General features: G+C 36.9%; 1 protein-coding gene across 1 annotated transcript; it reads right to left on the bottom strand.

Moving 5' to 3' along the window:
* Nucleotides 1-8276: 8276 nt before the first annotated feature.
* Nucleotides 8277-10226, bottom strand: LOC125058851. The gene is made up of 4 exons (XM_047662996.1): nucleotides 9991-10226; nucleotides 9170-9760; nucleotides 8845-9067; nucleotides 8277-8304 (listed from the first exon to the last, which is right to left on the bottom strand). The coding sequence occupies exons 1-4, from the start codon at nucleotides 10034-10036 to the stop codon at nucleotides 8277-8279; spliced, it is 888 nt and encodes a 295-aa protein (XP_047518952.1). The 5' UTR covers nucleotides 10037-10226.
* Between the last annotated feature and the right edge of the window lie 2138 nt (nucleotides 10227-12364).

Below are 12364 nucleotides of genomic sequence, written 5' to 3'. Positions count from 1 at the left end.
GTCCCAACTAGAACGCAATTTTTAAATTTTAAATAAAACACAGATATTAAAAAAAAATCGTGAAACTTTATTATATCGTAAGACAGAATGAGGTTATGTATGGAACAAGATATCGTGCAGATGGCCGCCACGGCTGCTGGCACACACGCGATCTTTTAATGAAATTTTCAATGACCTTTTTGCATAAATGCTGCGGTATTTCATAAATGCAGCGTCCAATTTCCTCTTTTAAGGCTTGAGTCGTCGTCGGCTTATTCGCGTACACCATCGACTTCAAAAAACCCCAAAGAAAAAAATCTAAAAGTGTTAAATCGCACGATCTTGGCGGCCAATTCTGGTCTCCAAAATGCGAAATACACGACCGGGAAATGGCTGATGCAGCAATTGAATTGTTTCTCTGACTGTATGACATGTGGCGCCGTCTTGTTGAAACCATATGCACTCCACATTCATTTCTTCAATTCTAGGGAAGAAAAAACTGGTTATCATATCACGATACCGAACACCATTGACTGTTTGCGCTTGACCTGTCTCATTTTCATTAAAAAAAAAATCGTTGTCATGTATACACGTCTTTAATAAAAAAAAATCTAATTGTTAATCTAAACCGTTCCCGAATCCACTTGAACACACACAAACATTTAAAAAATAATCGGTCCAGCAGGAGGAGTTTCATTAGAAACATAAAAAAAAGTTTTTTTTTTTACTAAAGTCCTAGTTATCTATGGTAAAAAAAATCTTACAGTTTTAAATTATCCTTATAGTTGACGGCTTTTCGCGCCCGCCTTGTCCTTCGGTACATCTTCGGTAGATCATCACTATATTCGCTTACAGTACTATTATTCCGCTCAACAGTGCGGCTGTCGTGGTTTGCCTGGCCCACGATTTCTGAAGTACTTGCATTAATTGTGTCCCCAACCTTAGAAATAAGCTCCTTGAGATTTTCATCTGGTAGTTTTTCGATGCCCACTAATTCTCCGCGATTTAGAGAAGCCTGCTCAAATCCATGGATCTTCTGTTCATGCGCAACGTTGCACTTCTCTAAATACACACACTTATTGTTAATATTTACAACTGTCTTGTCCAATCAACTAATCTTTTCCGCTGGTTTTCCGCAATAAATGTATCGTACTTATCTGATAACAAGCTCAGACTTTGCGTTAATTCATCAAGATGTGTTTTTAATTGCGGTATTGCACCTACTTTTTTCTGGATGTCCTTAAGTAGTTTTTCTTCAATTAAAGAGGCCAACTCAGTCTTTAGTTTCCACAAAAGCGATAATTCCATGTTTCTAAAATATTCATCTAAGTTTCAAAATGTTTAAAAAAAAAAAAACAAGTCGCCTTTATTTTCCAGACAATGATTCCAGAAATTTATCGTTTAGTGGTTGAGAAAATTAAAAGTATCCGAGACAGATTCCAGACAGTATTTCCGTAACGACCGACATGTGGACGTGCTTGCATTATCATAACAGTTTTTTAAGTTTTACTGCACATTTTATTGACCGCCAATTCAACCTCAAACATGTAGTATTGAGCATCAAGCAGTTTGAGGGTCAACACACATATATAGAGCTATGAGTTAACAAGAACTTGCAAATTTGTGGGACATCCGTCAAAAATTCATATTGTTAATGGACGAAACATAGTAAAAGCTGTTAGTGATGCAGAGTTGGCCACAGCACGTTGTTTCATTCATACTATTCAATTGATTGTCATTAGCCCCGTCCACACCGAACGAGCCATCGCGATCCGATCGCGCGCGGCATGAGCGATCCAAATGTGCAGGCGGTGTGGCCGTGCCGCGCGCGCTCCACACCCAGGGCCGTCTTAAACATAATAATAATAATAATAAAATATTTATTTGTTTTCTCTCACACAAAAAAAAAAAATACAGACACAAAATACAAATTTCAGCATTAACAGGCAAAATCTGTGTGAGAGACTGGCGACTGTACTAGGATACCTGTATTACAGATTGCCAGTCCCTCCGCATCCGGACCGAATGGAATTTAAGTAGGTACATCAATTTGATCGAGAAACTATTACAAATATTACAAATATACTCACATTTAAGTGGGTGTATGTGATGGTGCATGTATGGTTTAGTGTATGTAAGTGTTAATGTATGTATGTGTTAGTGAATTTATGACTTAGTGTATATATGTCTTAGTGAAGCATATATGAGCCTGGGTGATAGTGTACCTATGTACTCGTATACATAACGTGTTAGTGTTAGGTATTAGCTGAGGACTACTAACAACTTCTCAGTCCCCTCGTAGTCTAGATTTTTAAGCCATTTGACTGTAGCTTTTTTACACTCATATTTAGTAAGCGGATATATGTTGATCAACCTGTTTATCTTGTTATATAGGTGACAGCCCATAAAACCAAAAAACCTTCTTGAGAAAGCTGTGGACCAACGGGTATCTGAGGTGCAGACTTTATATTTGCATCGTTTGTTGTCATTCAAAGAAGGATCATAGCGAGTTATGGAGTGTTGTTTGAGCACAGTGTTCAGTATAAATAGTTGACGAACACTCAACACGTCAGATAAAAGATATAGATCTTTGGTAGGGTAAAAAAATGGTTTAGAATAACTTACTTTCAATAACGCACGCTGAGCCCTCTCCAGTTTTATAAGATTAGTTTTACAAGCCCCTCCCCAGACAGTAACACAATAGCTTAAAACGGATTGGCAGAGGGATTGATAAACCACTTTAATTATCGATTTTTCAGCAATATTACGGAGATTCTTGAAGGTGAAGATAAGTTTCCGAGTTCGCGATAGTAGCAGGTCAATGTGGTAGTTAAAATTTAGCGTGCTATCAACAACGACACCTAGATACTTAGTATTGTTGGCAACAAAGATCTTTTGACAGTCACAAGAATCAGTATCAGAACATACATGAGCAGTTAAACCAAGGTTAGTACTAGAACCAGGAGTTTTTATATAGAACGGTATACATTTAGTTTTATTGACATTGATAGTTAGGGCATTCATTCTGAGCCATTTGTTAACAACGTCGAATCCTCTTTGAGCAATGTCGACAGTATCTTTCCAGCTATCACCATGAAACACAAGTGCAGTATCATCTGCAAATGTTATTATTTTACCATTTTGTAACTGGAGGTCACAAAGATCATTGATAAATGCCAGAAACAGTGTCGGACCTAAAACACTACCCTGTGGCACACCATAGCGTATCGGCAAATCGTCACTAACAATGTTGCCCACCCTTACTCTTTGCTGTCTATCACTCAAGTAGCTTTCAAATAGTTTAAGCTGCAAACCACGTATACCCAAAGCCTCCAATTTATCCAGCAGAATAGGACCAGCGACCGCGTCAAAAGCTTTCGCAATGTCCAAAAATACAGCTAAAATTTTATTTTTCTTATTTAGTTTTGTAACAATATGATCAGTTAATTGATGAACTGCGTCGCTTGTTGATGAACCCGGTCTGAATCCAAACTGTGAGCTGGAGAGTAGGTTATTACTTTCTAAATAATCGATGAGGCGTTTGTTAATCAATTTCTCAATGATTTTGGATAGGGTAGATAGTTTAGAAATAGGTCGGTAGTTACCGACACAATCTCTATTACCACCTTTAAAAACCGGAATTACTTCAGCTAGCTTGAATAGGTCCGGAAAGATCCCTGTAGAAAGAATCAAATTAAATATATATGTAAGTGGAGGGACTAAGATTTCATGATAACGTTTGAGAAAGGCTCCAGAAATATTATCTCTGCCCGCAGCACCGTCCTTCTTCAGTTGCAAGATAAGAGATTGAACTTCAACTTCATCAGTAGGTAGCATGACGAATGAGGCCAGTGTAGGATTGATTGATGGTTTTTTATAAGAGCTATTAGAATATGATTTTTCGGCAATATCTTTCCCGATAGAAACGAAATATTTATTAATGTTGTTGACTGAGACCATCGGGTCCAGTGGAGAGACCAATTCAAGTGCAGTGCTAGTTGTATTGTTAGAGTAGGTTAGTTGTTTGATAGTGTCCCAGAGAACTTTTGTATTAGTCTTAGCAGCTTTAAGTAGGCGGTTGCTCTCATAAGTGTTTTTAATATTTTTTAAAAGTGAGTTGCAGAAATTTCTATACCTCTTGTAAGTTAACGTTAATATTTCGTTACTAGGATTTTTTCTTGATTTTTGATGTAGTTTGTCACGATGCTTTACACATCTTAGTAGACCTGCAGTCATCCAAGGCCTCTTGATCCTTTTACGATTTGGGATGGTTAAAGTTTTCGTATTTGCTTTAATTACAGTGTCAAGCGCAGTCAGAAGAAATGCTGTTGCCTCATTGGGATCAGTCATTTTATATACAAGGCTTAGATTTAAGTTCTTCATAGCATCGTCCAGAGACGGGTAATCAATCTTTTTCAGAGATGAGTATTTGTCAGTCATAGTGCTACGTTCAAGTTTCAGAATTAAAGTGTCGTGATCCGTGACTGAGGTTTCAGCAACATAACAAAAGACGCTATAAGAACATTTTAGTATTACATGGTCAAGACAAGTCCTGCCATGAGTTGGAAATATGTGGGCTGGCAATAAACCGTGAGAAGCCAACATATTCAAATACGTTGAAGAATTAACATCCTTATTGTTATCCAATATATCAATATTGATATCACCTATCAGAACTTTATGTGGACTACTAATCTCAGAAAGAAGTTTGTCAAGAGATACCAAAAACCGTTGAACATCTTTGTAACCAGGTGGTCTATATACTGCAATTAGTGTTACATTATCCTCAAGGTTAATCAGTAAACAGTTGGCATCACAAAGGTCAGGCTCGGATATAACTAATTTCAAATGTTTTTTGTAAAATACTACAACTCCTTCATTCTGTGTGAAGTTTTTCTCGGTTAGAGCAGAGTTGTATCCCTCAAGAGATGGTAAGTTACGATTATTATGCAGCCAACATTCCGTTAAGATTATTAAGTCCCAATCAGTCCTGGATCTAAACAATAAGGTTTGAAAATCAGAAAAGTTACGGTTTATACTACGAATGTTTTGATGGATAATTTTTAGACACTTATTCGGGCAGTTCATAAGTCTCTGGCAGTCCTCTATGTCACAAAGAGAAGATTGTGCAACATCAAGTTTATCGATATCATTTATAATTGCATTAGTTTTATCGAATTTTATTTATTTAGTCCGCAACTATGGTAAGACAAAAAGGCACGCGGTACAGCACAACCCTACGAGGATTCCACAATCCCGGGGACAACGCCACACAAATGAGACCAACACAATACACATACACACGGCACGAAAACAGACTGAGATTGTTGTTAACAGTTACATTCTTTCTATGAGTACACTTTGTATATATTGAGTGCAAGTGATGTATAATTTCAGTGAGTGTGTGAATATAGGTTAAAATTAGTGTAAGAGCAAATACAAATTCAAACGAAAATACATTATAGACTAAACGAGAACTTAACATGAAAAAATTGACTAAGGTAATTTTATTACTAGCAAGACTAAAGTAAATCAATAGAAATAAATGACAATATACAGTTAATTGGCAATATAGGTTAATGAGAAAGCAGTTACATACAATGAGTCATGATTCCTTTGCCAGCTGAGATAAGCATTTTTCTGATTGGATTAAAATCGGTCTACCAGTCGAATCCTTACGCAAAAGTATTCTTCCATTTGAATGCCAGCACGAGTAGTTATGTTTCTTGGCAAATTGACGGGTTTCAAACATAAGTTTTCTTTGAGATGGACCTAGATGTTCGTCAATGTAAAGTGGAGTCTTTATTCCTGGCAAACCGATAGTATGAGTATTGAGCTTCTCAGAAACCGGCCTTCCTTTGTTAAAGTTTCGCAGCTTAGTCAATAAATCATTTTTAGCATTAACACTCGTAAATTCAACAACAACAGGTCTTGATACTCCTGGTCTACCCGGCAGCCGATACAAGTCACGTACAACACTCCTATTTATATCGACATCCACAGCTTTGCCGATGACAGAAAGGGTCGAGAGTAAGTTGTCAAACTTTTCGTTTTCAGAAATCGGGATATTGCGAATCTCCAGAGTTGCATCTCTTGTACGAAACTGTATATCCTGGATATGCGATTCTAAGTTTTTTATGGCATTATTATTATTTTTTTGGTTAGTTTCAATTTCCTTTACTCTGTCATTGGTCTCCTCCTGAAACTTGTTAATAAATTCTATTCCTTTTTCTATTTCTGAGTTAGACTTCTTTATTTCCTGGAATTCAGTTTTTATATTGGATAATTCAGAAAATAATTTGTTTAAGGTGTCATTTAGAGTGGACTTCCAATCACGTAGGTTTCGTTCTTGATCCTCTTTCCATTCAGAAAGCATTTTCAGGACATCCGCTCTTAAGTCGCTACTTTCGGAACTAGAATGAGCATTCGGGGTAGAGGTCTCCATTCGTTGTCGCTTGGAGCGCGTTGTTATATTGGTGTCACCCTTGGCAATACAGCCCGCACTCGTCATCGGAGACTTCGAAAGATCAGACTCCGATCGGGAACAAGACATCACAGAAGTGTTACGAGGGGGTGAGCGTTGGATATTGGGCATATCTTCAATGAACCCAGAGTTCAATATCGCAAAGCAACAATAGACAATCGCACCAGTTGATCGTAGCAGGTATAAACCAGGAGGAAAGCTGTTGTTTCAGATATATTCTCTATATTTTTCAAATTTGGGAACATGATACAGACCCGGTTTCTGGTGTAATATTATTGGATTTTTAATTTTTTCTTTAATATCATCAATTTGGTATAAAATCAAATCCTCTTTATCGGGCCACTTCCAGTTTTTGAGTGACTGATGCATGGAATTTATCAATGCTCCCCTCTTGACAAATTGAATCGATTCTGCCAACAAAGAATGCACCTTCGTATACAAATATTACAAAATTCCCCACCTGAAAACTTTTTGTTGCCTCTTCCTCGTCTTCTTTTTCAGTTTCTGTTTCTTTGTCCCTTAATAATTCTATCCTGTGTTCTAGTTCCTCTGCTATTGTTTAACTGGTATCACTGGTGTCGCTTCTAATGACTCTGACTCGTTTCTTTATTTTATTGGTTACTTGACCGGTTTTTATTGCTTTTTTTGTTCTTTTAATTTGTTTGCTTTTCTTGACTTTGCTCTCTTCGCGTACACGTTTTCGGATTTCTATTTTTCTATTATGCTCATCTTTTTCATTTTCTTTCGCCAACCAATAATCTTGCCATTTTATTGAAGTGGTGGCGAATGGGAGCCGTTCCTTTTTGGGTTTTTTTATTGGAGAATCTGAGGGCCATATTATTTAGTTTGCAAAAGCAGGACTGACTTGTTTTTGCTTTTCAGCCAAAAGGATATTTCTTGTAGAATTAGAGGATTGCTGTTGAGCTGCCGGAGATGTTTTTGTTTTTGGAGGATAGCATTCAAAAAGCTATTCAAGTGACCGAGGCATGACTCTATTAAAAGATCGGGTTGGACATTCAGACTTCTTTAATACATGTGGTGCCTTTGAGAGTGGAGTATAAGATCTGGTGGGAGATTCTTCCATTTCTGGAAAATATTGTACTATAGAAATCGTACTACTACATCTGGTACACAAAGAATGTACAAGAACGAATACAAAAAGCCATCACCAGCAGCAACCACCACCTATCTCACCAGTTAGAAAAGGCAAGGAGTCCAGCTAAAGATTACTACAGTATTCAAGGACAAAGCCTAACCATAAGTTAATCCATAGCCTGGTCAGCCTTTAGAAGTTTCTAGTTAGTCGCATATAGGATTAAGCTTTTTTAAATCTATTGCCCAATTTAAGACTCATCAAATTAGGTCCAGCAGGAGTTTCATTTTTAGATTATCCTTATAGGTCCTTTCGTACCCGCCTTGTCCTTGTATTCGGTAATTCATCACTATATTCGTTGACAGTATCTGTACTATTATTCCGCTCAACAGAGCGGCTGTCTCATTCATATTAAACCTTCGACATGACTTTTACTAGCTAACCCTCGGTTTGTCTATTCCAAATTCAAAAGTGGATAAAAATACCCATATGTACTTGTACATGCCATTAAGCTGCTTCTTCGTGTTCCACAGCAGGGTTCTAGTAACCTTGGTAAGTGCTTCGTTGATGTATATTTTGTTGATGGCCGATCCACCTGTGATTTTGTCACTCGTCACCTTCGTCATCAGGTGTCACGGGAGTAATCTCCTGAGACCTTGAATTTCATCACTATAGGTGCCTAGTATTTGCGCTAGTTTTCAGAGGGTGGGTGGTCGTGGTTCACCTGGCCCACTCGATTTCTGAAGTCCTATCATTAATTGTGTTCCCAAGTTAGTAGTTTTTCGATGCCCACTATTTCTCTGCTATTTAGAAAGGCCTGCTCATATTCATGGATCTTCTGTTCAATCGCAACGTTGCACTTCTCTAAATACACTTATTGTTTATAATAGGTTGGGGAAAAAGTTTCTTCGTATTTTTCAAGAAAATTCACAACATTTTTTAATATAGTTTATTTACATTTAACTAAAGTATGTAGGTACAATTTTGTTATTAAATATATGTTATAAGAATGAAATTTGGTGATATTATGAAGATGCATAAATAAAACCAGAGGTTAAGGTTTGTATATATATTTAATTGCCTCAATTAATTGGATAAACGGATCTTTTTTATTTTTCATACTATTTCTTCTCCACAAATACTCCACAATCACATCCCCAAAGTTTTGGGGATGGTTGTAATTGTCTTTATAGAAAAACCTTTTCACGACACGCCATTGGGACTCAATACGTTGAGTGTGAGTCCCATCTGCTGCAACGAATGGATTGTCCGGGTCACTATGATTGACCTTTTTATGGTGATAGCCATAAAAAGGTCAATGGCAGAGCACGCCAGACAATCGTAAGCACGCCAGCAATCTGTGTGGATTGTGGTGCCCACTTCCACGTGCTTTTTTATCAGGGGCACCAGGACCTCTGCAGACCGCACATTGTCCGGGCACACCTCCAAGCGCAAGTCCTCGCTTCCATCTTCAATCATTCCTAGGACCCAGTGCCCTTCAACTCGTCTTCCTAAAAATAGAAATAAGTAATTAATTATTTAAAAAATTATAATTTGATTAAAAAATTATAATTTGATTAAAAAATTATAATTAATTATGACTTATTTATTACCTTTATTATATTTGCGCCGGCCGAATTTGCTTTCGTCAATTTGTACAATTTTTCCAGGGCCACCTATTTTTCCTTTTATTTGTTGAGTCTCTAAATAATAAATTACAATAACTTCTCGACAATAACTGTACCAGTCTGTGATGGTGGCCCTGGACAAGCATGTATTTGTTTCGTCACGAAGAGGATCATCGAATACGGCCTCTTCGTGGGACTTGCGATGTGCAAAACAGTATATTAAATAAAATATCCTTGGCAATAGCAACCCTGATTTCTCGAACCATGTTCCTGTGGCCCTTGATGTACGGGACTTGGCTCTACAGCTCCCTCTGCTACATACAAAGGCCCCAACTGTGGTGTTAGCCGTCAAATCCAGGCGCATCAGCTGGCGGTGTACACGGCACATTTTGTTGGCTAAAATGAGCCCATGCTCTTCAGCAAAAGCCAAACACTGCTCCCGGGTTCCCAGTTGCCTGACAAGCCGAGGTAAATTGTACATAGGCAATATTTCGCCCACATATAAATGCCGGCACACATAGAGGTCATCTTCAAAATTGGAGCCTGACTCCACAGAGTGAGAAGTGGATGGCCCAGCTAAAAATAAAGACATGATTAATGAACCAAAAATGATGAAAGGTCCCGCGAAACATAGATACATTGATAGACTGTAAGTATAAATTATCAATAAAATGTATTGAAAATTTGAAAAATTAAAATATCTCGAAAACGAGTAATTTCCGCAGAAAAACCTTTTAGTAGAGGTGTGTATAAATAAGTATCTTTACATTAAAGACATTTTTGTAGAGAAAAGCTAATTCTTTTACCTTCGTTTTCAATAGGAGCGGCGGCAGATTCGGCAGACGACGCCATTTTAACAAGTCAAGTCAAGACACGTATTGCAGACTTAAATCCAACAAACAAGCCAAGGTCGATAAATTGTGCAGATATCAGAATCCAAAAAACAAGCGAAGGTCGATAATTGTGCAGATATCGGAGTCCAGAAACAAGTAAAAGTCGTTAAAAAATATCAAAACTCAGGATTACAAAACTCGCGTACGCAGGATAGCAAAGAATGGCGTTGGCGCATCAAACGCATAACAAGACGCTCGCTATATGACGTTTCGTGAAATGTGACGTTTCGTTCCGTTTCAAATATATATTACTAAAAATTAAAATAAAATTATAAATAAATACTATGAACAACATAACATTATATAACATTAAAAATATTGTATTTTGATAAAATACGAATTGGTTTTACAACAATATTTCGCTACAATAAATATGTTATACAAAAAATCACGTTCCTTTATACGCACTTTAAAATGCATTTTTAAAAAAAAGTAAGCGTCTCCGCGGGGTAAGGGGGGTGTCATTTAAAAGGGTAAACCAACCCCAACATAATCCAATATTAATCATCCCCAAATTCCTGCGGCTAGCTTGTAAGTCCGACCCGGGATTTGATCCTTGCTATAGAAATTTTGGGGCTTCTGATTAAAATACCGCGACAATCGGCTTTGGCAGTCCTCTCGTGATGTTAACCTGATACTGCCTAAAGAATTCTGAAAAGACCGAAACAGGTGGAAGTCTGAAGGTGCAAGGTCAGGTCTATACGTCGGATGCATTAACACCTCCCAGCCAAGATATCTTAATTTTTGCTGAGTGGCTAAAGATGTGTGAGGTCTAGCGTTATCTTGATGAAAAACCACACCCCTTCTGTTGATTAATTCCGGCCGCTTTCTCTCAACTCCTTGCTTTAATCTCAACAGTGTTTCGCAGTAGAGTTCAGAATCGATGGTAAAAAAAAATTGAAAAAGCTTAAACCAAATTTGTGCTACTCTCACAGACACTGCACTAGATCCATAAACATCGCAAATTTTTTTCGCGGCTTGCGTTGCATTTTTACCTTTTTTGTAGTAAAATTTTAAAATGTATCGAATTTCTTCATTAGATTCACTTATCTTGACGGTACGAAAAATAAATAAAATTCACACATTATCCTAATATGAATTTGGAATTATCTTCTTTAAAATCCTTTTGTTTCACCTTTATAATAGAAGATATAGCCAGAAAATCTTATCGATACCTTAATTGGCAAACCAGCTAACTCCATACAAGCAAATTTTTCAGGAGACACTTAAAATGTTATAAAATTTTTTGTAGACTACTTAATACTTATGAAAAAATTTAAAGTACCGTTGGTAGATATTATCGTAAACTGTTATTCTCAATACTATAAAATCCTTCATACCGTTTCATTACAATACTACAGCGTTTTTAGGAGTTATCCGTTTTTAATTTTCAGTAAAAGTATGTATGTGGTCTAGGAGTTAGCTGATCGATAGATTAATTTTAAAAAAAGTTTTTTTTTACGTTTTAATTAAAAGAAAGTATACTTAAAAATAATCATAGCTTCATGAGCAAGATTGTCATAATAGTTTTGGTAATCTCTTGGCATTGAGTTTATGGGCGGATGCCCTTTTTCATAAGAATCAGCCATGTCTTCAATAAGTTGTAATGTGGGTAGGAACAAAAGAATCACAAAAAGTATCACCCTTACAGCAATTCACTAAAATCTATTCACTAGTAATTAGTGAATCACTTAATCAATCACTTTTAATTAGTTTTGAAACAACAAGGCACAAGATTACTCGGAACAAAAGGGATTCGTCGCAAACGTGGTGCGCTCGCCGTTGACATTCGGAAACTAAACGAAATTCAACATGGCCGCGCTGACCATCGACACGACGCTCCGCCAGACTGACAATTGTCAAATCTCGTTCCAACGTATTTCCAGTATTTCTTAACAGATGGCGCTAGGAATGCGCCGTCAAGTGTTTTAATTACTGTAAAGCTAAATATTTTTTCTAGTAATTTTCCTGCGTTCGTTGTACAAGTCAGGTAAATTATGAAAAGGAATTTTGTTAATTCGGGCATTCCTACGTTGATTGAGCAATTTATACTCTTCGGTTAATTTAAGCTTATAAAACATTTTATTTATTTACACTTCATTGCCATAATACACATAATTATACATATAGAAAAAATTTGTTCGCGACATATTCGTAAAGAACTGTTAGACATTTCCTATGGTCTTGTAATAACTTTTGCATTAGATGTGTTCTCTATTAATATCGAAGACATTCCCACTATCAGTGTTTCCAAAAACAATCTCGAAAGGAGTGAATTCAGTTGCTG

This window comes from Pieris napi, chromosome 18, assembly GCF_905475465.1.
Source record: "Pieris napi chromosome 18, ilPieNapi1.2, whole genome shotgun sequence".
NCBI classification, from domain to species: Eukaryota; Metazoa; Arthropoda; class Insecta; order Lepidoptera; family Pieridae; genus Pieris; species Pieris napi.
Note: the sequence above shows the minus strand (reverse complement) of the source record. Positions and strands in the feature narration are given on the sequence as shown.